This window comes from Euleptes europaea, chromosome 13 (assembly GCF_029931775.1).
Source record: "Euleptes europaea isolate rEulEur1 chromosome 13, rEulEur1.hap1, whole genome shotgun sequence".
Lineage (NCBI taxonomy): Eukaryota > Metazoa > Chordata > Lepidosauria > Squamata > Sphaerodactylidae > Euleptes > Euleptes europaea.
The window spans coordinates 64,681,067-64,705,785 of record NC_079324.1 but is presented as its reverse complement, the minus strand read 5'-3'; the positions used below and the strand labels follow the sequence as shown (position 1 = coordinate 64,705,785).

At 54.8% G+C, this 24,719-nt stretch overlaps 3 protein-coding genes across 3 annotated transcripts; 2 read left to right on the top strand and 1 right to left on the bottom strand.

The window, feature by feature from the left end:
* Positions 1-596: 596 nt before the first annotated feature.
* On the top strand, positions 597-4,764 carry TPST2 (tyrosylprotein sulfotransferase 2). The gene is made up of 5 exons (XM_056859722.1): positions 597-1,470; positions 2,552-2,750; positions 3,510-3,560; positions 4,097-4,145; positions 4,581-4,764. Exons 1-4 carry the CDS (start codon positions 629-631, stop codon positions 4,124-4,126), a joined length of 1,122 nt encoding a protein of 373 aa, XP_056715700.1. The 5' UTR covers positions 597-628; the 3' UTR covers positions 4,127-4,145; positions 4,581-4,764.
* A 2,372-nt stretch (positions 4,765-7,136) lies between these two features.
* TFIP11 (tuftelin interacting protein 11) lies at positions 7,137-17,335 on the top strand. Its single transcript, XM_056859723.1, is given in 13 exon segments — positions 7,137-7,345; positions 8,424-8,577; positions 8,871-9,027; positions 9,500-9,627; positions 10,696-10,848; positions 12,380-12,850; positions 12,852-12,893; positions 13,868-13,974; positions 14,302-14,470; positions 14,616-14,859; positions 15,606-15,748; positions 16,192-16,357; positions 16,974-17,335. Coding segments are annotated over 13 exon segments (2,499 nt in total). The 3' UTR covers positions 17,330-17,335.
* Positions 17,336-19,628: 2,293 nt separating this feature from the next.
* SRRD (SRR1 domain containing) lies at positions 19,629-23,042 on the bottom strand. Its single transcript, XM_056859122.1, has 8 exons — positions 22,731-23,042; positions 22,621-22,646; positions 21,796-21,836; positions 21,188-21,417; positions 20,995-21,093; positions 20,683-20,834; positions 20,412-20,457; positions 19,629-19,823 (listed from the first exon to the last, which is right to left on the bottom strand). The coding sequence occupies exons 1-8, from the start codon at positions 23,040-23,042 to the stop codon at positions 19,629-19,631; spliced, it is 1,101 nt and encodes a 366-aa protein (XP_056715100.1).
* Positions 23,043-24,719: the final 1,677 nt, after the last annotated feature.

Below are 24,719 nucleotides of genomic sequence, written 5' to 3'. Positions count from 1 at the left end.
TGAAAAGGCTGGCTTTGTAGCTGTGAAATTCTGGGCTCAATGCAAACAGCAGTTGGCCGTGTTTATTCTTGAGCTTCTGTTCTGCACGTGATGGGCAGATGATGGGAGGGAGGGCATCTTGGCCATCTTCTGGTCACTAGGTGTATGGGGGGAGGTAGTTGTGAATATCCTGCATTGTGCAGGGGGTTGGACTAGATGACCCTGGTGGTCCCTTCCAACTCTATGATTCTATGATTCTATTCTATGATTCTAAGTACAGAAAAATGCACAATTTTGCGCTGAGCATAAAATTAACCAGGCATTGTGCATAGCCGTTCAGGTCCATGTTCACAGTCATAAGGTTTGGGAACTGTGTTGGGCTGGGATGGGCAGGGGGTACTGATAGGATTGCTTCAATGTGCAATCCTAAGCAGAGTTGCATCCTTCTAACCCCACTGACTCCAATGGATTTGGATTTAGGATTGGCTCCCCCACAAATTAAGAACATGCGCATGCAATTTCTACAGGCTGCATCCTTGACATGTTAGCTGTGTCTTGGCAGATCGTCTGTGGCTTGGCCTCTTCTTATCTGGAAGCTGAAAGCGGAGTAAACCCCACACGTTCCTGGGCCCATGTGGATGGGGAGAGGATGCGGGTGACTATGAAGCGGGTGCTGCTGGGGGTGGGCTTTGCCATCGCCCTGATGGTGTCTGCACACCTGGGCCAGCAGATGTTGCAGTGCCAGCAGATCCTAGGCCAGGGCTCCGGCCAGCGTGGCCTTATGCGGCCGGAGAACGAGGAGCTGGTGATGCTGGACTCCAACCGGGTCGAGTACCGGTACAGCAAAGAGATGCCTTTGATCTTCATTGGTGGAGTTCCTCGGAGTGGGACCACGCTCATGCGGGCCATGCTGGACGCTCATCCGGAGGTGCGCTGCGGAGAGGAGACCCGCATCATCCCGCGTGTGCTGGCCATGCGGCAGGCCTGGTCCAAATCCGGGCGGGAGAAAATGCGCCTGGACGAAGCCGGGGTGACGGACCAGGTCCTGGACGCGGCCATGCAGGCCTTTATCCTGGAGGTGATCGCCAAGCACGGGGAGCCGGCCCGGTACCTGTGCAACAAGGATCCCTTCACGCTCAAGTCCTCCCTCTACCTGTCTCGCTTATTTCCCAACTCCAAGTTCCTGCTGATGGTGCGTGACGGCCGGGCCTCCGTCCATTCCATGATCACCAGGAAGGTCACCATCGCGGGCTTTGACCTCAGCAGCTACCGGGACTGCCTGACCAAGTGGAACAAAGCCATCGAGGTAATGTACTCCCAGTGCGTGGAGATCGGCCGTGCGCGCTGCCTCCCCGTCTACTATGAGCAGCTGGTGTTGCATCCCCAGAAGTCCATGCGGGACATCATGGAGTTCCTGGACATCGCCTGGAGCGATGCTGTCCTGCACCATGAGGAGCTGATTGGGAAGCCCGGAGGAGTCTCGCTTTCCAAGTGAGTGCATGTGCGCTTGCACACTTTTAGCTCCTGCGAGTGTTGTGCTGGGGGAGGGGGGTGCACTAGCTCAGGTTAGTGGAGGCAGAGGATTTCCTGCATTGTGCATGGGGTTGGACTAGATGACCCTGGTGTTCCCTTCCAATTCTATGACTCTAAGCAGGATTTGTGAAGTTTTGGAGGGGTTTTTACAAGTATGCCAGGGCCAGAGGTCACAGCGGTGCCTGAGGCATGAGGCCACGTCTGTCACTGCTTCTGGTATAGGAAGTTGCCTCCAACCGTTGTCTTTCCCTGGACTCAGATGTTTTTGAAAAAGAGCTCCAGTGGGTGGCAGAGAGGCCCGGTGGTGGCACCAGCCTTGATCGTTCAGTTGAGCCTCCATGTTCTAAAGGGGCCAACCATAGGAGGCCATGACCCTCATTCCCTTCTTGGGGGCTCCTGTATGGCCACTCTTGGAAACAGGTTGCTGGGTTTCCCCACTTTGTCGGATGAATATAGCCCCGTGGTACTCCCGCTTTTGGGGGTGGGGTCCACTTTAGAAAAAACTACCCTTCTTGAAACATAACTGCACGCCACTTCCCCCTCCCTAGCGTAGGACACAACAAGTTTAGCCTTTCTGAATACAGAGCGTGACTGAACAACAGGCTGTCTTTCACAGCCATTTGGATCCTTCTACTCTCTCCCAACTCACACTGTTCCTGCCCACCCCTTGCAAGAGAGTCAGAACCTTCAGTGGGAGAACAACAGATGGTAGAGCACCTGCTTGGCATTCAGAAGGTCCCAGGTTCAATCCCCACCATCTCCAGTTAAAGGGACTGGTCAAGTAGTTGATGCAAAAGACCCCTGCCTGAGACCCTGGAGAGCTGCTGCTGGTCTGAGCAGACAATACTGACTTTGATGGACCAAGGGGGGTCTGGTTCAGAATAAGGCAGCTTCATGTGTTCAACTCAAGGCATCAGGGGCCAAGGGAAGGCGAGAGGGAGAGACGGTCCCGCCTTGTGAGTTTCTCCTCCAGGGAAGCCTGCCGAAAGGGGCCTTGCTGGACTGGCTTTTTGGTTTTGAATGTATCATCCCTGTGCAGGATCGAGCGATCCACAGACCAGGTGATCAAGCCTGTCAACACGGAGGCCCTGAGCAAGTGGCTGGGGCACATTCCGGGGGACGTGCTGCAGGACATGGGCCACATTGCCCCGATGCTGGCCAGGCTGGGCTACGACCCCTATGCAAACCCCCCCAACTATGGGCACCCGGACCCCCTGGTGATCAACAACACCCACAGGGTGAGTGCTACAGCGGCTTTCTGCCGGTTCTGACACACGGCCAGTTCCAGGGTCTTCTCTTGGAACGGTGTGACTCTGGCTGGAACAGGTGACGTTTCTTGCCGCAGTCCACTGCCTCCTTGAAAGTCTCTTTTTATTGATGATAAATTCCAGCAAATAGCCCTTATTGTTCAGACAAGGAAGTCATTTTCATTGGCCTGAGTGAGCAGGAAAAGTTCTCCGTGATGTGTACATTTCAAGTGGCCGTATCTGACGGAAGAGGAGCTGATGATACAAAGGGTTTCTTCTTCTTCCTCAGCTGGGCTTCTATGCATGCTGGCTGGTTCTCTTGAGAGGTGCTCCCGTGGCGCTGGCACAAAGTCCCGAGGAGCCAGGGAGATGAGCGCTGCCACCACTGGTGCCAGTGAGGGGGCCTCCATGGGGCTGGAGAGTCTCTGCTGCAGTGGGGTGATTTCTCCCCATTGAAACAGGATAGTCTGTGTTGAATTTGTGATCAAACTGTAATCAGTTGCACTGTCTACTTGTCTGAAATATGGGTTAGGGTCTTACTTCTGTTCAGAAGGCACATTTATCTGAATGGCTGGTAAATCAGGACAGCAAGCTTTCTCGTTGCTAAGATCTTTCTCTTTAAACTGTAACATCTGAAAAGAAAGGGTCCTTTCCCTCCATTATTTGGACAGCAGACTTTGGGGGTGGGCGGAGATGGGCCCCTTGCTTGTATGTGGCCTTCCTGACCCTCCTTTTGTGTCCCTCACACAGGTTCTAAAAGGGGACTTTAAAACACCTGCCAATCTGAAAGGACAGTTTCAGGTGACGTTTCTATCATTTCCCTCTTTGCTGCATGTCTCTTTGAGCTTTTTCTCTCCGTCGCCCCCCCCCCCCCACACACACACACCCAAGGTGAATTTTGCTTCCAGTTTTGTGGTGAGATTTCTGGTAAAGGTGTGCCCCAATGGTTATGTCTAAATCCTCCCCCCACCCACCCCAATATTTTGTAGGTGCTTTGACTTTTAGGAAAGCACTTGTGAGGGCAAGGGTAATTCAGGCCCTCCTAGCAAGGACGCAAGTGGCAGCATCCTTCCAGAGGAGGGCTGTGGCCCAGTGGGTGGAGGGCTGTGCGCTGTCTGCATGCCCCAGCGGAAGGCTCTCAGGCAGACAGGCTGGGGGACCCACCTCTGCCGAGTGCGCTCGGCCAGTCAGAAGAGCCGGCAGGCTGGGTGGGTATGAGGCAGCTTCAGAGGTCCGTGTCTTCTGCTTTCCTTTTCTGGCCCAGCTTAGAAGGGCAGAATGCCCAATCTGAGAAGACTACTGATGATGATTTCTTTGGTTTGGGGGGCTTCTTCCAGGGGACTCAGAATACTACTGCTTTTCACTGATGAAGCAGGGGACTTCCAGGTATGTACTTGAGCCGGGAAGCAAACGGTGCCACTTCTTTCTCCCACTGCAGCCGCTGCCACCACAGGACGCCTGGCGTCAGGCTGATAAGCCGGGTCACCTCCTGCGTGTAGAGGGGCCGGGGGGGGGGGGGGGGGAACGACTGCCTCTGAAGCGCCTGATAACACAGCGATGGCCTTGCGGTCTCCGCACTCACGGCCAGTTGTGTGGCTGCCTATGAGGGGTGTTTCCCGGGAAGGGTGGCTGCCTTCCCTGAGCACTCCAGCTGCCGAGTCTTACTCATGCTCCTCCGTGTCCATTTTTATGTCTGAAAGCCTACCTTCTAACCTGAACTGAGAATGGGGGTGGCGGGGTGGGGAGACACACTCTATTAATTACATGATTAAAGGAATGTGCCTCCTTTGCAGAAGTAACTCTGGCTTTCTCCCCACTCAGATGCGGCTGCTTCTGGTTGTGCTGAAGATAAGAAAATTTGCAAACAGCAAACGAGGAAATCTGTTTATCCAAGCATATTGCTTGCTACTGACGTTGCCACGTGGAGTGTTTTCTGTCAGGCATTTTTGCATTTATTTGCAAACTTTGGACATTTTGGACTCCTGAGTCTGTCTACTTTGTTTGGATGCTCTCTGTGGTTAAACGCGAAATCTGTGGAGATCTTGAGGCCTACTGGAGAACGTTTTATACTTGTGGGCTGGAGACCTTTTCTCAGGCTCCATCTAAAAGTGTCTTGTAACTTTTATTCACCTCAGATAACTCTGTTAATTTAACCCTGTTAGAGTGCTTTTGTCTTACAGGCGGACAATCCGAAATTTGCCTCCCATCACTTTTATTTGTAATTTACAAAAAAACAAAAACAAATTAAAAATTAATATATGAGGCTCTCTCCCTTCGCATCTTGCCTGGCTTTGACATGTTTAATAGTTGTTTTGATACACACACACCCATCTCTTTGGGAGGTGTAACTATAGTTGGATCTACACAGAAGTGGGAGGAGCTGTGTCTGTTGTGAAAACTGCAGCACTTGCGGATGGCATCCACACCCACCTGTGTGTTGCTCACTGCCCCTTAGAGTCAGAGTTGGAAGGTTCCCAAAGAGGCCATCTAGTCCAACCCCCTGCTCAATGCAGGATCAGCCTAGAGCATCCCTGACAAGTGTTCGTCCAGCCTCTGCTTAAAGACTGCCAGTGAGGGGGGGGAGCTCACCCACCTCCCTAGGGAGCCCATCCCACTGTCGAACAACTCTTACCGTAAAAATGTTTTCCTGATATCTAGTAGGTACCTTTCCGCAGTTTAAACCCATTATTGTGTAGATGAAGAATGATTTATTTAGAAGAAGAAGAAGAGTTGGTTTTTATATGCCAACTTGCTCTACCACTTAAGGGAGAATCAAACCGGCTTACAATCGCCTTCCCCTCCCCACAACAGACACCCTGTGAGGTGGGTGGGGCTGAGAGAGCTGTGACTAGCCCAAGGTCACCCAGCTGGCTTCATGTGTAGGAGCGGGGAAACACATCCGGTTCACCAGATGAGCCTCCGCAGCTCATGCGGAGGGAGTGGGGGAATCAAGCCCGGTTCTCCAGCTCAGAGTCCGCCGCTCTTCACCACTACACCCCTTCATTCGTGCCCCACCTTTCTCCCTGGGTGGAGGGATCCTCGTTCTTTTCTCCTCCGTTTTAAGCTACTCCGTGAGGGAAGGTGAGGCTGGGAGCCCAGCTTCCCTGGCAGGGTGCAGACCCACACCTGAGCCTCCTGGATCCTTGCCTGACCCCTTGCCGCACCGCACGGGATCTCCCTGGGCCTCCCCACGGCCCAGGAACCCCTCCTCCCCACAACAGGCCAGCTGCGCCTCCGTCCGCGCAGACCCCCCACCCCCCCGCCATCTCTGCTCTTAGCTAGGCAGAGGAGGGGGTTTTGCTTTGCTCTGGCTTAAAGGAGAACCCCCCACCCCGCCCCGCCCCAGTGGCCCCACCAGTCCTGCTCAAAAGGAGCCCTCCCCAACCCCAGGGGGAGACCCCCCTCCAGAACCAGAGCCCACCCCAGGAGGAGGGCCCAACTTACCCCCCCCCCCCACCACCACACACCACCACACCTTTCCAAGCCAGAGTAAAGGACCAGAGACCCAGGGAGGCCAGGGCAGCTCTTCCCGGGGGGGGGGGGCAGGGCACGGAACGGCTGTGACCCTCGCTGCAACCTCCCTGTGAGGTAGGCCAGTCTAAGCTGGGAGGGCCCCCCGCCAGATCGGCGCTTTGAGCCACGCTCGAGCCCCTCCGCTGCACCATGGTCCCCTGGCTCGCCTTCCCCCCTCCTCACAACAGCCCCGAAAGGTAGGCCGGCCCCAGCGCTTCGCCCGGCGAGCTCCGTGGGCGGGGGGTGGGGGGGAGGGGCGCCGACTGCCTGCTGGCAAACGGGGGGGCGGAGCTAGGGTTGCCAGGTCCCTCTTCGCCACCGGCGGGAGGTTTTTGGGGCGGAGCCTGAGGAGGGAGGGGTTTGGGAGGGGAGGGACTCTAATGCCATAGAGTCCAACTGCCACAGCAGCCATTTCCTCCAGGTGCGCTGATCTCTATCGGTTGGAGATCCGTTGTAATAGCGGGAGATCTCCAGCCACCCCCTGGAGGTTGGCAACCGTAGGCAGAGCGGGGCCGGGAGGACTGCCCTCCTGCCCCGAGCCCTCCGGACCACCGAGAGGAAGGGGCCAGAGCGACGGCTGGGCGCAGCCGGCACTTCCGGGGCGGGCTCGGAAGCGGCTTCTTGCGCAGGCGCAGTAGCGGCAGGGACGCCTGGAAGCCGGCGGCGGGTCCGGCCTCGCCTCTTCCCTTCCCTTGGCGGCGGCGGCGGCGGCGGGGGCCTCGGGGTGGCCAGAGGCGGGGCGGGGTCTTGGCGGGCGGGGGCGGGGGCTTCCCGCGCTCCTGGCTGACCCCCCCCCGTGTCTCTCGTCCCCCCCCCCAGGCCAGGGGCCCAGGCGCGGCGGCGGCGGCCCCCCTCCGCGCCACCATGTCCCTGTCCCACCTGTACGGCGGGGGCGGCGCGGCGGAGGACGAGGAGGTGGAGCTGGAGCGCTTCGAGATCACCGACTGGGACCTGCAGAACGAGTTCAACCCCAACCGGCAGCGCCACTGGCAGACCAAGGAGGAGGCCGTCTACGGCATCTGGGCCGAGCGCGACTCCGACGACGAGCGGCCCAGCTTCGGCTGCGGGAAGCGGTGCGGGGGCAGGAGGGGTGGGGGGGACACGGGAGAGGGAGGTCTGCAAAACGCCCCTCTAGGCCAGGGGGTCCCCAAGCCTTTCGGGCCACCGCCCCCCCCCCCCTTGGTCCCGCCCCCTGCCCTATCCAACAACACAGTTGAAGGGGCCCACCTCTAGCACCTCCCTGCTGCCCCCTCGCCTCTTAGGGCCCCCTCTAGGCGATCCCACCCCCCATGGGGTGATACTGCCTACTTTGGGAACCACTGGTCTAAACATTAGGAAGAATTTTCTAACCGTTAGAGCGGTTCCTCGGTGGAACAGGCTTCCTCGGGAGGTGGCAAGTTCTCCTTCCTGGGAGGTTTTTAAGAAGAGGCTAGATGGCCATCTGTCAGCAAGGCTGATTCTATGACCTTAGGCAGATGATGAGAGGGAGGGCACCTTGGCCATCTTATGGGCATGGAGTAGGGGTCACTCACTGGGGGTGTGTGGATGGGAGGCAGTTGTGAATTTCCGGCACTGTGCAGTGGGTTGAACTAGATGACCCTGGTGGTCCCTCCCAACTCTATGCTGCCTGGCCTGGGGAGAGCGAACTGGGAGAAGCATTTCTCCCCCTTCCATCATCCTAGAACCCAGAGGCGGGGATGTCATCCACTGGCGGTGGAGGGTGGGAGATTCAGGAGGGACATAGGCAAGGGCATCTTCAGAGTTAATCTGTGGAACTTGCTGCCACCAGGTGTGGTCATGGCTGCCAATGTGGAAGGCTTAAAAGGGAGAGTCGAGGACAGGACTATCGATGGCTACTAGTCATGGGAGATACCTACTCCCTCCAGTACCAGAGGCAGTATGCTGGGGAGGACAGGCAGGAGGATGCTGTTGCAGCCTCCCTGCTCGTGGACTTCCTAGAGGCAGCTGGTCAGCCACCGTGTGACTTGCTGGGCCTTGGAGCTGATCCAGCAGGGCTCTTCTTATGCTCTCTGAACTTAGAATACTGATGCAGCAGCAGGGCTTGGACACCTGGCTCTCCAGCCATACTTCAGGAAGAGGATTTCACCTGTAGGATGCTTCTGAAGAATGTCTTTTTTTAAATGTCCCTAGATCTAAAGATTACTCCGCCCCCGTGAACTTTATCAGTGCTGGGCTGAAGAAAACAGCACCAGATGACATAGAAGATGAAGATTCAGAGGAGGATGAGAAGCCTCCAAAGCAGGAGGAAGCCCCCAAAGAATTTGTGCCAAAGAAGTTAAAAACAGTGAGTCGTTCTATGCTTAAATTCTCAGGAGCCTTGAAACCTGTGTAGATCTATACGTGGGCATTTCTGGCCATTCTTTTTCAGTCCTGTAAACCTTCCTTAACTTTCTGCAGCCAGACACTGAATCAGCATTTTCTGGAAGTCACAACTGCTGGATCTCTTTCTTGGTCAGATGGTTAGTTTAGGCTCCATCAGTGTGTACGTGAAGAGGCAGGGGTGCGATTGGATGTTCCAATATGCGTCACTTTAGCCTTTCTTACATGGGATCTCATTTGCCATTTTTATTTTAACAGGGTGGCAATTTCAAACCCAGCCAGAAATGTTTTGTCGGAGGGACCAAGTCCTTCATGGACTTTGGCAGCTGGGAGAGGCACACCAAGGGGATCGGACAGAAGCTTCTTCAGAAAATGGGCTACGTGCCTGGCAGAGGTCTGGGCAAGAATGCTCAAGGTATGGCAGAATTCTTTCTCACGGCATGGGCTTTTTGGAAGTGACCAGTGGAGCAGAGAAAACTGCTCTGTGCCTTCAGGCAGCACAATATTATTCAGCGGGCATTTGCTAAGGCTCTCATTAGCTTGGGGAGGAGCTGGATATGTCCCAAGAGGTCATTTGTTGTTCACCTGGGATGAACAGCATTTTTCTGTGGTTGAGCAGGTGAGAAGCATCACTCCCAGCATCTGACAAAGGGTGCCTGGGGTTAGCTGCAGGGCCAGCTCTGGGAGGAGCTGCTCTTTGTGGTGTGAGTAGGACACCCCGTTGGGACTCCTTCTTCTCCCTCTCCGGGGCCTTGGAGTCTGGAGAGGCCACTGGGATGCTGGATGGGCACTGCTGTGGGGCTGCCCTCCCTCTTTCTCCAGGCAGCTTAGATCATGCCATTGTTTGCATGGAACGTTTGTAGATTGACTTCTCTGAACTTTCTCAGGTATCATCAATCCTATTGAGGCCAAGCAGAGAAAAGGCAAAGGGGCCGTGGGGGCCTACGGCTCGGAACGGACATCTCAGTCCTTGCAGGACTTCCCTGTGGTTGACTCGGAGGAAGAAGCTGAAGAGGTAGGGCATTCTCTCTCCCCACCCCCATGCTTTCTCTTATATCACATTGGGGTCCGTGTTGACGTTTTGTGGCTACTTTTCCTTTCATGTTGACGTTAGCCCATCCCATTAATGAAAGTGGTTGTCAGTTGCTGAATGAGAGACTTCATCTCAGGCTCTGTGGTCAGAGAGGCTCTTGGGTTTGGCCCTCATGCAAAGGCTGGGGGCCTTTGCAAAGGCATCCGGAGGAATTCCTGGAACCTGAACCCACCTGCTGGACCTGTTGTGTCAGAGAAGGTGGGAGTCCAGCAGGAGTCAGACTCTTGGCTCTTGCTCTCTGATACCCTGCCCGGAACACACATCAATGAAGTCCATAATGAGAGGATATTAAGAGGTGTAGCGGTGAGTAGTGGGAAATGGCGATGAAGTTGTCATTCATCTCCGTAAAGGAGAAACAAACTACCATCAAGAGGAGCACTTGAGTCTCTGCGTTCCTACAGGGGAGGTTAATTAGGGAAGAGTTGTTTGTACCCACCAGGAATGGATGCCAAACAGCAGAGAGACATTCCGCAAGGCAAATTCTATCTGGTGCGTGACTTTATCAATGAGGATCTCGCCCCCAACACTAGTATGCCATATGGGCGTTACTGGGGCTGGTGTCGTAGATCACCAGTGAGATACTTCTGCTGAGGTCTGGCCCATTCCTAAAGGTTTATAAGAAAAAGTCTTTATGAACTAGATGCCTTTGTGATGGGGGCCGAGTGGTTAGTGATTAACTGGATCTGCCAAAACCAGCTTTCCCAAAAACGAGACCTAAGAGGATGCTCCTATCACATACACAGCATGTGGATCTAAGGCAAGATTCTTGGGATCAGCTTCCCCTGGGACCTGTGGCTTCGGAGGACTGGACCGCATTGCTCTCACTGACCTTTTAAAAATAAATGAATAAATAAAAAACCTCTTGGATGTAATCCATTATGAGCTCCGTGAAATGGAAAGGCACAGACATGCTCCACCCCCCCCCCCCCAGTGAACTGCAGTCCGTCTGTGGAAGAACTGCCTCCATCTCGGTCTTTGCTTCCCTTCTAGGAGTTCCAGAAGGACCTCAGCCAGTGGCGGAAGGACCCCAGCGGGGGCAAGAAGAAACCCAAGTATGCCTACAAGACAGTGGAGGAGCTGAAGGCCAAGGGCAGGGCGGGCAAGCAGCTCTCAGCACCTCAGAAGGAGCTGGCGCAAGTCAAGGTGAGGCCCGAATCCAAAGCTGCGTGGGTGTGGACAGCCAGTGTCACCTACCTCACAGGTGGCTCTAGGGGCTATAAAATGCAGGCAGAGACAAATGATCCTGTAAGCCTTTCTGGGTCCCCATTGGGAAGAAGCGTGGGGCACAAATATCTAAATGGTTTCACAGAACTATGCTCAGCTGAGTTCCTTGTGAGGGTAGTTGATTGCCCCGTTTTTCAACACGTTCTCCCTTAGTCCCCTCCCTCAGTTCTCCCTCTATCGTGAGACCTGCCTTGGGGTTTTGATGAGGGGACAGGATTCTCTCCCTTCAGGACCCGGTATCGACACCCACAGCGATGGGGGAGTTCATTCTGCTGCGGTTCTGTAGTTTATTTGACTCTGCTGTCTTCGATGTACGGAGCAACGTCATCCTCAGAAAGTCCCTGCCTCTTCTGTCTATAAAGTTTACTCCCAGGGTAAATAACACAGTGCCCCACTGATTTTCCCCACTCCCCCAGGTTTCTAAAATGCCCATGGTGTCGAAATTGTCACTCCAGCTCCCCTCCGCTGGCTCAAAGGCTTCTGTTGCTAGCAGATGGGCAGCAGCCCCTCATTTCCTCTCTGAAACTCCTCAGCCGGTAGACTTCCTCGCATGGCCCTCCTTTGCTGCGCTGCTCCCATTCCCAAGGTCCAGCTCTCTCCCCCCCCAGTAGGTTGCCAGGAGTTGTCAGCTGAACCATGCCTTTGGGATTGATGTGTTGGCCTGGAGGCTTTCTTCTCCCAGAAGTTACCGTAAAGGCTGCTGCTTTGGTTCAAGTGACACCTGCCTCTTTAGTACAGGTTCGGCTTGTCCCAGAAAGTTCCACGTTTAAATCCTTCCTCCTGGCACCACTTTCTTATCCACGCCTTGAGACCTTCAATCGGTGCCTGTGTGTCTGGCCCCACCCAAGGAACAGGCCGCAGTTCTGAGAACACTGCCACGGAGGTCCTGGCCTTTTAGCCTTCTGCCCAGGAACCTATGTTTTCCCTCCAGCACCACGTGATGACGTTCCCCAGTGTCATTGGTGCCAAGGGGCAGTGCCATGACTGTTGGCTCCTCCCCTCTGATTAACTCTGCCCCAGCCGGGAACTGAGGCTTCTCCCCACAAATAGCCTCTAGCAGATGACTCGCTTCACATCAGCCAGCAGAAGTCCCTCCTACTGGGACCACATGCTTGAGCATCCACATGGGAACAGCTGGAAATAGGCTTCACACACACAATTGAAACCGCGCACAGCTGAAGAACCCAAGAAGAAGGCGTGCGCTCGCACACTCACCCTCTTTGCCTCTTGCTCCAGTTCCCGGCAAAACTCCCCCCTGGTCGCACGTCCCCAGTGACGGCTGACTTCTTATGGGCGTGACTTCTGGTTAACTCTGGCTGCTGACTCCTGCAGCAGCCTCTGCCGGTCCATTGGAACAGATTAATGCGCCTGTTCTGTGAATGCTCTCCTGCCTGGGCTCCTTTCGCATACCTGGCAACTGACCTTCGGTTTCCCTTGTGTTGCTCGGAAGGTGATTGACATGACGGGCCGGGAGCAGAAGGTCTACTACAGCTACAGCCAGATCAGCCAGAAGCACAACATCCCGGACGACAGCCCCCAGCAGTTGCCCCTGGGCAAGGATGCCAAGCCGCAGGCCTTTGCCTTGCCCGAGCTGGAGCACAACCTGCAGCTCCTCATCGACCTCACGGAGCAGGAGATCATCCAGAACGACCGGCAGCTGCAGTACGAACGGGACATGGTGGTCAACCTGACCCACGAGATCGAGAAGATGGACGAGGTCCTCTCGTGCGAGGAGGTGGAAGTCCGGAACCTCAGCAAGGTCCTGGAGATAGTGGAGGAGTGCGAGAGGCGGATGCAGCCCGGCTGCGAAGACCCCCTGAGCCTCACCGAGTGCGCCAAGATCTTCGAGACTCTCCAGGATAAGTATTACGAGGAGTACCGGATGTCTGACCGCGTGGATCTGGCGGCAGCCATCGTTTTCCCCCCTGGTGAAAGACTACTTCAAGAACTGGGACCCGCTGAAGGTGGGTGGCTGGCGGGTGGGCTTGGCCTTCCAGGGAGACCGGGGGGGGGGGGGCGCGCTTTGAAAGAGGAGATTGCAGAAAAGAGCAACCAAAATGATTAAGGGACTAGAGCAACTGTCCTATGGGGAGTGGTTAGCACGCTTAGGGCTGTTTAGCTTGGAAAGAAGGCGGCTAAGGGGAGACATGATAGAGGTCTATAAAATTATTCATGGTTTGGAGAGAGTGGACAGGGAGAAATTTTTCTCCCTCCCATAATACTAGAACACGGGGTCATCTGCTAAAGCTGGAGAATGATTCAAAACCAATAAAAGGAAATATTTTTTCACACAACGCATAGTTAAATTGTGGAACTCCCTGCCCCAGGATGTGGTGATGGCTTCCAGCTTGGAGGGCTTTAAGAGGGGAGTGGACACATTCATGGAGGAGAGGTATTCATGGCTATTAGTTAGAATGGATACTAGTCATGCTGCATACCTATTCTCTCTAGTATCAGAGGAGCATGCCTATTTTTTTGGGTGCAGTGGAACACAGGCAGGATGGTGCTGCTGCAGTCATCTTGCTCGTGGGCTTCCTAGAGGCACCTGGTTGGCCACTGTGTGAACAGACTGCTGGACTTGATGGGCCTTGGTCTGATCCAGCAGGGCCTTTTCTTATGTTCTTATGAGGTTGGGGCTTGCAGGGCACAAAGTCCCACTTAGCACAAAGTCCCACTTGGCACACACTGGCGCAATATTTTACCTCCCAACCCCAGAGGTGGGAAATGCATGCAGAGTCTGCTTCATAGGTAACCAAGGTGCTGTTGCCACATGGAAAGTGCTCAAAGAAACTGTAAAATAAGCACAACAGAATGATAAAAATGCCTTGTGGGTCCTGGTGTGTGTGTGTGTGGGGGGGGGGGGGTCAAGTCTCTTCTTTTCCTCCCTCCTGGGTCTCAATGTGCTCCTTCTGCCTTGTTGGGGCTCTTTCCTCTCCAGGACTGCATGTACGGCACAGAAGTCCTGGACCAGTGGAAGAGCTTGCTGGAAAACGACCAGCTGTTGTCCCACGGTGGGCAGGACCTCTCCTCGGATGCTTTTCACCGGTAAATGGGCTGCCTGTGCTAGTTGAGTGAGTCTGAGCGGTCCTCGCCTAAAGCCATAGGGACCCCCTTCGGTTCCCCCTGCTCTAACCTGCCCAATGTGATGGTCCCGAGGGTCAAGGGCTTGGGCAGGACGCCCCACCACATCCTCTGCCCGACAGGATCAGAGTCTGGCCCTGAGATGCGGATCGGAGACAGGAAAGAGGGTCTTGGTGAAGAGCCCTCGACGTCTGTGTTGCCAAGAAGAGAGAGCAGTTGTTCACAGCCCTGCTTGGTTAGCGTTCTCTTGCATGGCCATGAGCGCTCACCGCAAGGTCTTCTTTTGCTCAGGCTGATGTGGGAGACGTGGATGCCGCATGTGCGGAACGTCATCGGACAGTGGCAGCCCCGGAACTGCATTCCCATGGTGGACTTCCTGGACAGCTGGGGGCACATCATTCCCATCTGGATCATGGATAACATTCTAGACCAGCTGATTTTCCCCAAGTTGCAGAAGGAGGTAGGAAGGGCCCCCGTGAGGTCCACGGTGCAGGTCGTGGGGTGGGGCGGAAGGGCGTCGAAGCCACTGTGGTGTCCGGGGGCCACTGCTCTGGCCAGGCATTTTGAGGCTCCTCCTCAGCGCCAGCCCCTGCCCTCACTTGCAGGTGGAGAACTGGAACCCTCTGACGGACACGGTCCCCATCCACTCCTGGATCCACCCGTGGCTGCCCCTGATGCATGCTCGCCTCGAGCCCCTCTACTCGCCCATCCGCAACAAGCTGTCCAACGCCCTGCAGAAGTGGCACCCCAGCGACTCCTCCGCCAAGCTGATCCTGCAGCCCTGGAAGGAGGTCTTCACCCCGGGGTCCTGGGAGGCCTTCATGATCAAGAACATCGTGCCAAAGCTGGGTGAGTGGGCTAGGCTCCTTTCCAGAGCAGGCTGGAGTGTTTATGTGCCAGCCCCCCCCCCCCCCCGCCGGAAGCACCTTGAGGGGCCTGGCTGACAGAAAAGGCCCCAGGAAGGCCTCCTGCCCACCCACAACCACAGGCATGGGTGCCCGGTGCTACCAAGTCAAGCTTGGGGCTTGCAATAAATGGAGCAGGCCCCATTTGTGGATGCATTAATGGGGGCTGGAGGAAAGGGAGGTGTCAGCCTCTGGTTGCCCACGGGCCTCTGAGCCCCCCCCCCGGTCACCTTGCCTGGGATCGGTCTGACAAGCGCTGGGGGCCACCTTCGGTGCTCCTTCTGTCTTTTTCTCTCCGTTTCAATTGCTGCTGGGGGATGGGAGGGTTGAGGGTCGCACAGAAAGACTTGGGTTGCCGCCCCAAGATCTGTGTTTGGTTTCTTACCAGCGACTAAATGCTTGTGCAGAGCACAGGGTCAGAAGGGGGTGGGGCGGGGCTCATACCCCTGAGCCCCTCGCCTGCCTTCGCTCTGCCTTCCAAGTCCTCTTTGAACTCGCCAAGTGGGGAAACAAGCCCAGAAGAGCCAGCGGAACTTTTCCGTTATGTGTGGCGGCGTGCTGTTTCTTCCGCACTCGTGTGCGGGGACTTCTTGGGTGGGCAGAACAGGGGGGGCCTGGGGGCTTTGCTCTTGGGCAGCTCCCCCCTGCAGGCTGAGGCGGCTTCAGGGGCCTTCCTTTTTCCTCCTGCAGGTCTGTGCCTGAATGAGCTGCTGATCAACCCTCACCAGCAGCACATGGACGCATTCTTCTGGGTGATGGACTGGGAAGGCATGATCTCCAGCTCCAGCCTGGTGGGGCTGCTGGAGAAGCACTTCTTTCCCAAGTGGCTGCAGGTGTGTGGCGCAGGGGGGCTGCCCCCCTTGTCTGTAGGAGTGGCTGAGGCTCCTGAGGGTACAGGCAGGGCTGGGTTGGTTTTGCAGAGCTGCTGCCAGTCACATTTTCTTTGGGGTTGTCTCAGTGGAGGGGTGTTGTCTCCGCTCCCCCCCCCCCCTCAGGTTTGCTGGCTTGGCTCACTTCACTCGCACAACTCCTTTGACGCTTGAGTTGCACCTGTGGAACTATCCTTTCTGCTCGGCCCCTTGCCCGCTCTGTGCCACTCTGGGTTGGTGGGCATCAGCAGGGGGGCATGGTGGTTCCCGAGTTCTGCTTCAGGCTCTCCTTCCTTCCACTCGGAAGCGCAGGACTGACACCCCCCCCCCCCGGTGAGCCTGTTCCCCTGCCGCAGGGGTCCCTTCGCCTCCTGCCTCTGACTTCCTTCCTGCTCCTCCTCGCCCAGGTTCTGTGCTCCTGGCTCAGTAACAACCCTAACTACGAAGAGATCACCAAGTGGTACCTGGGGTGGAAGTCGATGTTCTCGGACCAGGTGCTGGCCCACCCGTCCATCAAGGAGAAATTCAACGAAGCCCTGGATGTCATGAACAGAGCCGTCTCTTCCAGCGTTGGTGCGTGAGTTGTCTGTTGACTCTTGCACAAATGTGTTAATGTACAATTCAGCGGGCTTTATGTCCAGGGCGAAGGGATGGCAAAATGTCTTTGTCCACTTCTAAAGTGGTGGTGGTGGAGGGTGGAAAGAGGATTTCTTCTTCACCGCGGTTCCGTCCCCTGAATCTCCTCCAACTCAGGTGTTTAAAGCTGTTCTTGACTTGATAACACCTGAGCCTGGCCCGTTTGTGATGTTTTTGTGAGGCCCTGGGCTGTCAAAAATGTTTATCTGACTTGGTGGCAACGTTGAGAGCGGACCAGTGGGTGAGGCACCTGCTGGGGCTTTTCCTATGGCTATGTTCAGATTGATCTTGCCAACGGATGCTTTCCCTAGCAGCTGATCCTTGTGTACTTTCATGAGGTTCTCTTATTTCTTTGATCAAAAGCCAAAGGGGAGAGAGCAGCGGCCCTAACGAGCTCCCAGAGTCCTCTCTGGTTACTAGAGGTGGCTTGTTGTCTCCCCACAGACACACGAGCTTTGGGGCCCGGCTGTCTCCTGCCCACAAAGGAGAGGCTAAACAATTCCCCCCCTTAGCATACTTGCCTCTTCACCGCTTTTTCTCTCTCCTGGGCTAGGTGGCTACATGCAGCCTGGCGCACGAGAGAACATTGCTTACCTTACGCACACGGAGCGCCGGAAGGACTTCCAGTATGAGGCCATGCAGGAGCGCCGGGAAGCTGAAACCATGGCCCAGCGGGGGATCGGCATGGCTGCTGGCGCTGTGCCCATGAACTTCAAGGACCTGATCCAGACCAAGGCCGAGGAGCACAACATTGTCTTCATGCCGGTCATCGGGAAGCGGCACGAAGGGAAGCAGCTCTACACCTTCGGGCGCATTGTCATTTACATCGACCGGGGGGTGGTCTTTGTGCAGGGAGAAAAAACCTGGGTCCCGACTTCCCTGCAGAGCCTCATTGACATGGCAAAATGAGAGTGAGGGGCTGGGCCCAGACAGCCAGCGGAGGGTTTGTCTGGGACTCCACAAGGAGGCTGCATTGTCATCTGGGTTTGCAGGGAATGTGGTGTGTTGCAGCCCCAACTGTGGGGGGCGCTGAAGGGCTTCAGACGAGACGAGCCAGCCCTCTCAGGCTGAAAGAGGCTTTGTGGTGTAAATAAAATGTATTTTATTTTGTTAGCAAGTGTCCAGTCTGCTTATTTGCAGGCCTGGATAAGAAGTTAGCTCATCTGATGGAAGGTGCACCGCCCTCCCCAATTCAGATCCATCCCTCCTGAAAAAAATGGGAATGCATTTGATGAGCACCAAGCGGAATGGAGAACGTGTAAGCAGTTGGGCCTGTGGGGCTTTCTGTACTCATGGGGACACCCGGGCGGGTGTCTCGGGCCCACGGGCAGGAAATAGCTATGGGCATTCCAGATAGACCATGGCTAGGCCTGATACAGATACAGGCATGCACTTAAGGAGCCTGAGGTGTCCAGGTAGTAATAGTAAACAAGTGAAAACATTACTAGAGAATCTTGCCCCCATTTTATCAGAACATTTTAAAAAAACTTTTAACATTGGCTGTTTTAAAGGAATGATAGGTATCATCCACTGATTCCTTGAGGCTATTCATTATTCCTTGCCAAAACCAAACAGATTCCACAGGACTAGGAGTGCCTTCAATGAAGATGCTCCAGGTAACTTCAGACTCCCAGATTTATAGGTTTTCAAAATCATTTTCTGGCGATATCTAACTGTTCCACTTAACTAGTTAGGAAATAATGTGACCCTCTCTGCAGTTTACATTAACTACCAACCCTTATCTGTATTCACGTATTTGACTAAAAGCATCTCAGTGGTGCATTAATGTGTTCTTACTACTTTGAGTCTTAACCAAGAACATCAAAATGAGTGTCCGCCACTTTCTCATAGATGAGTCTGTTGCCTCCCACCCATTTCACACCACAAGGACTGGCTGGATGTAAATGTTTTTGTCAATAAACGTCTGTGCCCTGTCTTTGAACTGTATCTTCCCTTGTGTTCAGGTAGACGTTGCCATTCACACCTGGGCCCAGAGGCCCCTGTTGCTCTTACGCTGTTTCCAGTCTGCTAGAGGCTGTATTAGTCAGTCCCTCCTTTGTTTTCCTTCCCCTGCTGCTCCAAGGCAGTTCCCTTCTGGGTCTCTGGATATTAGTGGAGAGGCCAGCCCAGCCCTCATTCTGGCCAGCGAAAGCATCCGCCATCCGCTGCTCCCCTGCATTTCTGGCTAGATGTCTGATAGCTGTGCCTGTGTGTTGTGTGTTAAGTGCCGTCAAGTTGCTTCCAACTCATGGCAACCCTATGAATGAAAGTCCTCCAAAATGTCCTATCTTTGACAGCCTTGCTCAGATCTTGCAAATTGAGGGCTGTGGCTTCATTGAGTCAATCCGTCTTTTGTTCGGTCTTCCTCTTTTCCTAGCATGATTGTCTTTTCCAGTGGCTCTTGTCTTCTCATAATGTGACCAAAGTACAACAGCCTCAGTCATTTTAGCTTCTAGGGTCAGTTCAGGCTTGATTTGATCTAGAATCTGATTTGTTTTTTTTAGCAGTCCACAGTATCCGTAACACTCTCCTCCAACACCACATTTCAAAGGAATCTATTTTCTTCCTATCAGCTTTCTTCAATGTCCAGCTTTCACACCCATACATAGTAATAGGGAATACTATGGCATGAATTAACTTGATCTTGGTGGCCAGTGACACATCCTTACACTTCAGAATCTTTTCTAGCTCTTTCATGGCTGTGCCTGAGCTAGACCAAAACACTAACGCTTATTCCTGTTATGGAAAGAATAAAATAACACAAAGGGTCATCAGTTTTTAAAACCATTTTTAAAATAAATGCACACAGCTTGTGCAGTTTGTATCCTAGAACAGGCGCCTCTTTGGCCGTTAAACCAGTCCAGAGTGCCGGCAGCACTTGAGCCTGAAAGGGCAAATGGGAGGCCAACCAGGCCGCGTCCCTTGAAGGACTTGAGAAAACTCCACAGAAGCCAAAGCCTCCTCACTCCCCCCACACACCCCAGGTTTTGTTCTGCTGTTTGCTGATGCCCTAAGTGGAGGCCTCAGCACAGCTCCCTCCTGACGGCTGTGACATCGGTTGACCCTTTGTGGTGCTCTGCCAGAGGAACAGATGGCATAGGTACCCTCAGGAGCCGGTAGATGGTGAACTCTACCTCAGTTCGGTACAAAGCCAGAAGCAATCTGCAGCCCTGCAGTCGGTTCTGCCTCCTGGCCAATTTCTCTGGAGCTAAATCACGTCATTTTTTCTGATGAACTCTAACTGATCCTCGGCATGGTAAACTGGTTCCTCCTGAAAGTTCCAAGTCTCTTGGGGCACCTCCCTCAGTTTGTGCCAAGGGAAGCAGTGGACAGCGGTGTCGTTGAACACATCCAGATACTGGGCATGAGGAGGGAGGGCTTCTTCTTCAGTGGCTGTTAAAATCTAGCCATGGTTGGCACAGGGAGAGAGAGACAGAATCAATGTGAGAATCACACTTAGTCACAAAAGGGGGGGGGGCTACCAGCAGTAACTTCAGTGCAACTGGCCAGTTGATGCACTGGTCAACTTTTGCAAACCACAAAGCAGATTTTGTTAAACTCTTTCCCCCCCCCCTCAATTTCCTGAACCATCTCGACCACTCTTTTTGTTCTGACTGTCGCCAGAATTCATTGAGTATAACTCAAGGAATTCCCTATTGCTGAGAAAGATTCATCCTGTGAATTCTAGCAGGTTGCAGCTATTGCAGAGGTCCGAGAATTGCCTCTGCAGCAGAGGGTTGCAAAACGGCATGCCGAGCATTTCCCTTCTACTAGATGAGCAGTGAAACCAGATTGTGGCTGTGAGCAAATCAGCACCTGAGCTCTTTTGCTGAATGTCTTGCTTTGTGATCTGCTAAGCAGAGCAGCTGCTCAACACAGTCCTCTGTGTGTGGCCGGGGGGGTGGGGGGTTGCTAGTCCAGTTTCCCCCAAACTGGCAGCTGGAGACTCCAAGAGCAGCCACCCTTCCTCCCCCTTCCGCACACATCCTACCTTTGCAATGTAAGCATAATCTGTTTGGAGTATCCTGCTCGGCACCCTGGAAGTCAGAGGGGAATAGAGCATTAGGACTAGGCTGGGGGCTGGCCAGAGAGGCTCCCTCCATTCCATCTGATCAAGCCCCTCTGCCCCCCTCCCAGCAATTCAGGAAACTAAAAGATATTTCAAAGCCTGTGGAGAATTGCAAAAGGCTGGAGAAACTCCAAGTTCTTTGAACACTAGTAGGGAGAGACAACCCGAGAGCAAGCTGGGAGCGGAGGGGTACCTTTCTTCAATCCCCTTGAAACTGTTGCCTATGATGACCATTTTGGACAAGGCCTCTGCTGACCAGTTGCTCCACAGCAGGTTGTTGTAGAGCGCCTTCCCACAGTGGATCATGTAGAAAACCGTGGGCTCAGCTATGGCCCGCTTCCCCTCCTGCAAGCAAGATCACCCTATTGCCAAGCCAGGAATTACAACCAGCCAGCCCCCCCACCTCAAATTAAGTGGGGGGCAGCACCTCTGCTTTGCAGGCCCTTGGCCCACAACGGGCTGCTAGGCGCTCGGGACATCTTTCTCGGGCAGAGATGCCACTCACCTCATTCTGCGGGAGAACGGAGAGGCCAAGGCGGTGGAGCGCTTCCCTCTCCAGCTCGGAGAAAGCGGGATCGAAGACGCAACACCACTCCTCGGGAATCTGCCAGGGAGGGGCAGAGGCAGGCTGCGGCGAGGGCTCAGGGCCGGCTGGCTGAGCCCTGCTAAGCCTGGGGGGTGGGGGCAGAGGCTCTCACCTGGAGCTCCTTCAGCAGCAGCAGCAGGAAGGCCAGCTGGAAGCGGGCTTTGACGCAAGAAGCGAAGTTGCCCAGGCCGTAACACACACACCGCAAGCACGCTCTTCCAGGCAGAAGGGCCGACGGGCACAGCTGCATCTCTGCCAAGGCCAAGAGGGCATCTTCCCCGGTGGGCACAGGCATCTCTTTCCAGCATGCCTGGACTTCTCGCAGGGATCTTAAGAGGGTTCCTGGAGCAGGGGGACAAGCACTGCAGGAGTCTTGGGGTGCCGCCAGGCTGAGAACATTTCATCTCCCCGCAGAAGGTGCCCCTGTGGCCGTGAGCTCTCCTTCCCTGGGCCCTGGCCTCCCCACCCCCCACTTGCCAGGTGAGGACAGAAGGGCCGGCACAGCCGCGCTCCCTCTGCTGGGATGTTTGTCAAGCTGCCACTGGGATCTCTTGGGTGGCAGCCTGGCTGGGCCTTCTCTCGGGTACAAAGGAAGGGGGGCTGTCAGTTGAGGGGGGGCCGGGAGCCGGCTTTGCAGCTGTGTGCCCCCTCCCTTCAGCCACACAGAGATCTCCAGAGTTTCTCAAAAAGGCAGAAACAGACCTTGGAGCCAAGACTTACTCAGACTGGAGTTCCAGAACTCAGAGTCCAACAATTCTGTCCTGTGAGAAAGAAAGAATCAGGCCCTGAGTTCCAATTTTGCTGTTGCCACAAACTCATGAAGTAACCTGAGGTCAAGCTACTTCTCTCAGCTTCCCATTTACATTACCAAATTAATATTTACTGGTTGACTTTGCAAGGTCGCTGTATGGATTGCAAGTAGCACTTAAACATTTGACAGCACCAGGGAGGGTTCGTGGCCCAGGTGAGCCCGATCTCGTCTGATCTTGGAAGCTAAGCAGGGTCGGCCCTGGCTCGTACTTGGGTGGGAGACCGCTGAGGACGTCCAGGGTTGCTACACAGAGGCAATGGTAGGTGGATCGCAGGGGATCTGAAAGACCTCTGCCTGAGACCCTGGAGAGCTGCTCCTCCGCCTTCCTCCCCTCCCAGCCCCCTGTAACTTATAAGAATCCAAGAAAAGGCCCTGCTGGGTCAGACCCAGGAGGCCCATTGAGTCCAGCAGTCTGTTCACACGCAGCGGCCAGCCAGGGGCCTCTGGGAAGCCCCCAAACAAGGCGACTGCGGCACCATTTGTCCTGCCTGCGTTCCGCAGCACCCCAGATAACAGGCCTGCTCCTCGGATCCTGGAGAGAACAGGTATGCAGCATGACTAGTAGCCATTTTGACTAGTAGCCCTGGATACCCCTCTCCTCCACGAACATGTCCACTCCCCTCCAAGCCTTCCAAGTGGGCAGCCATCCCCACATCCCGGGGCAGGGAGTTCCACAGTTTAACTATTTGCGGGTGGATTGCTCCTGGCCAGGGAAGCTCCACCGGGCTCCTCACCGCGCCTCCTCCAGGCGCCGCCTCTGCTGCTCCTCCGGAGCCCCGTCCCGGTCCCCCACCCCCCTCCTCCTCCTCCTCCCCCCCCTCCTCCCCCGAGGGCCGCTCCAGGCTCCGTCTCCTCCGCACGGCTCCATGCCGGGCGGCGAGCGGGCTGGGGGTTCGCGAGACGCCCGCGGCTGTCCCTCCGCGGCACCCGTACAGTGGGCGGGGACACGACGGCTCCGCGCCGAGAGTTCGGCCCGCGTGGCGGCCCAGCAGCCGTCACTTCCGGCACCTCCTCGACCCTCCCGGGAGGGACGGGCGGAAGCGGCTTCTGCTGAACAAAAGCCCTCGGAGGGGCCGCGAGGCTTCCGCCCGAAGTAGGGGTGCCAGCCGCCAGGTGAACCAGGCAGATTAAGCGTGGAGACCGGCACAGCCAACATTATAAGAAAAGAAAATTAGAGAGTAAGAAAAACATTTCGGAACGGGACTGACGAAGGACTCCGAAAAGGGGTTTATCTCGAGAAAAACCGTCTCCTCCTTCTGGAACTCCTTGCTTCAGGAAAGCATCTGTGCGACCTGGAAAAGAATAAGAACAACTATTAATTGGGACACTTTAATAGTGGACCTAATTACTGCTACCTGGTTGAATGTCCCACGGATTAAGTGCATTAGTTTGATTATTAATAAGATTCTTCATTGCGAGCATTTCATTGTGGGGATTCTCGGATGTGCATACTTTTGTAACCTTTGACGGTATTAGCTCTTTGCTTATATAACTGTGTTTCGTGGGAGCCCCCTCTGGGTCAGAATTTGTCTCGGCTACTATTTGCACACAGAGGTGTCCTATTTTTGCTAACCTCCCGGGGGTGGCTGGAAATCTCCCGCTATTATGACTGATCTCCAGGCGAGAGGGATCAGTTCCCCTGGAGAAAGTGGCTGCTTTGGAGGGGAGTGTCTATGGCATCAGACCCTGCTGAGGTCCTCCTCCGACTCCACCCACGAGATCTCTAAGAATTCTCCAACCTAAAGCTGGCTGTGTGTGTATTAAGTGCCGTCAAGTCGCTTCTGGCTCATGGCGACCGTATGAATCAGTGGTCCTCCAAAATGTCCTAACCTTAAAAGCCTTGCATTGAGGGCCGTGGCTTCCTTGAGTGAGTCAATCCATCTCATGTTGGGTCTTCCTCTTTTCCTGCTGCCTTCAGCTTTTCCTAGCATGATTGTCTTTTCCAGGGACTCTGGTCTTCTCATGATGTGACCAAAATACGACAGCTTCAGTTTAGTCATTTTAGCTTCTAGGGTCAGTTCAGGCTTGATTTGATCTAGAACCCACTGATTTGTGGGTACCCGTAACACTCTCCTGGCTCCCCTAAACCAAAGTCCCAGCCAGGGTCGTGCGGAGGGTCTGGCGCCCCTCGAGAGGAGGGCCCCCCCACTCTGCCCCTCCCCCACCTCTGCTCTGGTTAGACCTCACCTAGAGAATTGTGTTCAGTTTTGGGCACCACAATTTAAGAAAGATGTAGACAAGGTGGAACGTGTCCAGAGGAGGAGGGCAACAAAGATGGTGAGGGGTCTGGAGACCAAGTCCTAGGAGGAAAGGTCGAAGGAGCTGGGTATGTTTAGCCTGGAGAGGAGAAGACTGAGAGGGGATATGACGACCATCTTCAAGTACCTGAAGGGCTGTCATATAAGAGGAGGGTGCCGAGTTGTTTTCTGTTGTCCCAGAAGGTCGGACCAGAACCAACGGGTTGAAATTAAATCAAAAGAGTTTCTGTCTAGACATGAGGAAGAATTTTCTAATGGTCAGAGCGGTTCCTCAGCGGAACAGGCTTCCTCGGGAGGTGGTGAGCTCTCTTTCCCTGAAGATTTTTTAAGCAGAGGCTAGATGGCCATCTGTCAGCAATGCTGATTCTATGACCTTCGGCAGATGATGAGAGGGAGAGCATCTTGGGTATCTTCTGGGCATGGAGTAGGGGTCACTGGGGTGTGTGTGGGAGAGGTAGTTTGGAATTTCCTGCATTGTGCAGGGGGTTGGACTGGATGGCCCTGGTGGTCCCTTCCAACTCTATGATTCTTGTAGCCTGGGGGCCGGAAGTGGCGGCGCTCTGGGGGGGGGGGCG

Bases quoted from the DNA above. Each gene is read 5' to 3' on its own strand.
- TPST2 (XM_056859722.1), top strand. From the start codon at position 629: ATGCGGGTGACTATGAAGCGGGTGCTGCTGGGGGTGGGCTTTGCCATC. The intron at 1,471-2,551 runs GTGAGTGCATGT...ATCCCTGTGCAG, and splicing joins GGAGGAGTCTCGCTTTCCAA to GATCGAGCGATCCACAGACC. The intron at 3,561-4,096 runs GTGACGTTTCTA...GGCTTCTTCCAG, and splicing joins ATCTGAAAGGACAGTTTCAG to GGGACTCAGAATACTACTGC.
- SRRD (XM_056859122.1), bottom strand. From the start codon at position 23,042: ATGTTGGCTGTGCCGGTCTCCACGCTTAATCTGCCTGGTTCACCTGGC. The intron at 21,094-21,187 runs GTGAGAGCCTCT...CCTCCCTGGCAG, and splicing joins TGCTGCTGAAGGAGCTCCAG to ATTCCCGAGGAGTGGTGTTG. The intron at 19,824-20,411 runs GTAGGATGTGTG...AACCATGGCTAG, and splicing joins ATTATGCTTACATTGCAAAG to ATTTTAACAGCCACTGAAGA.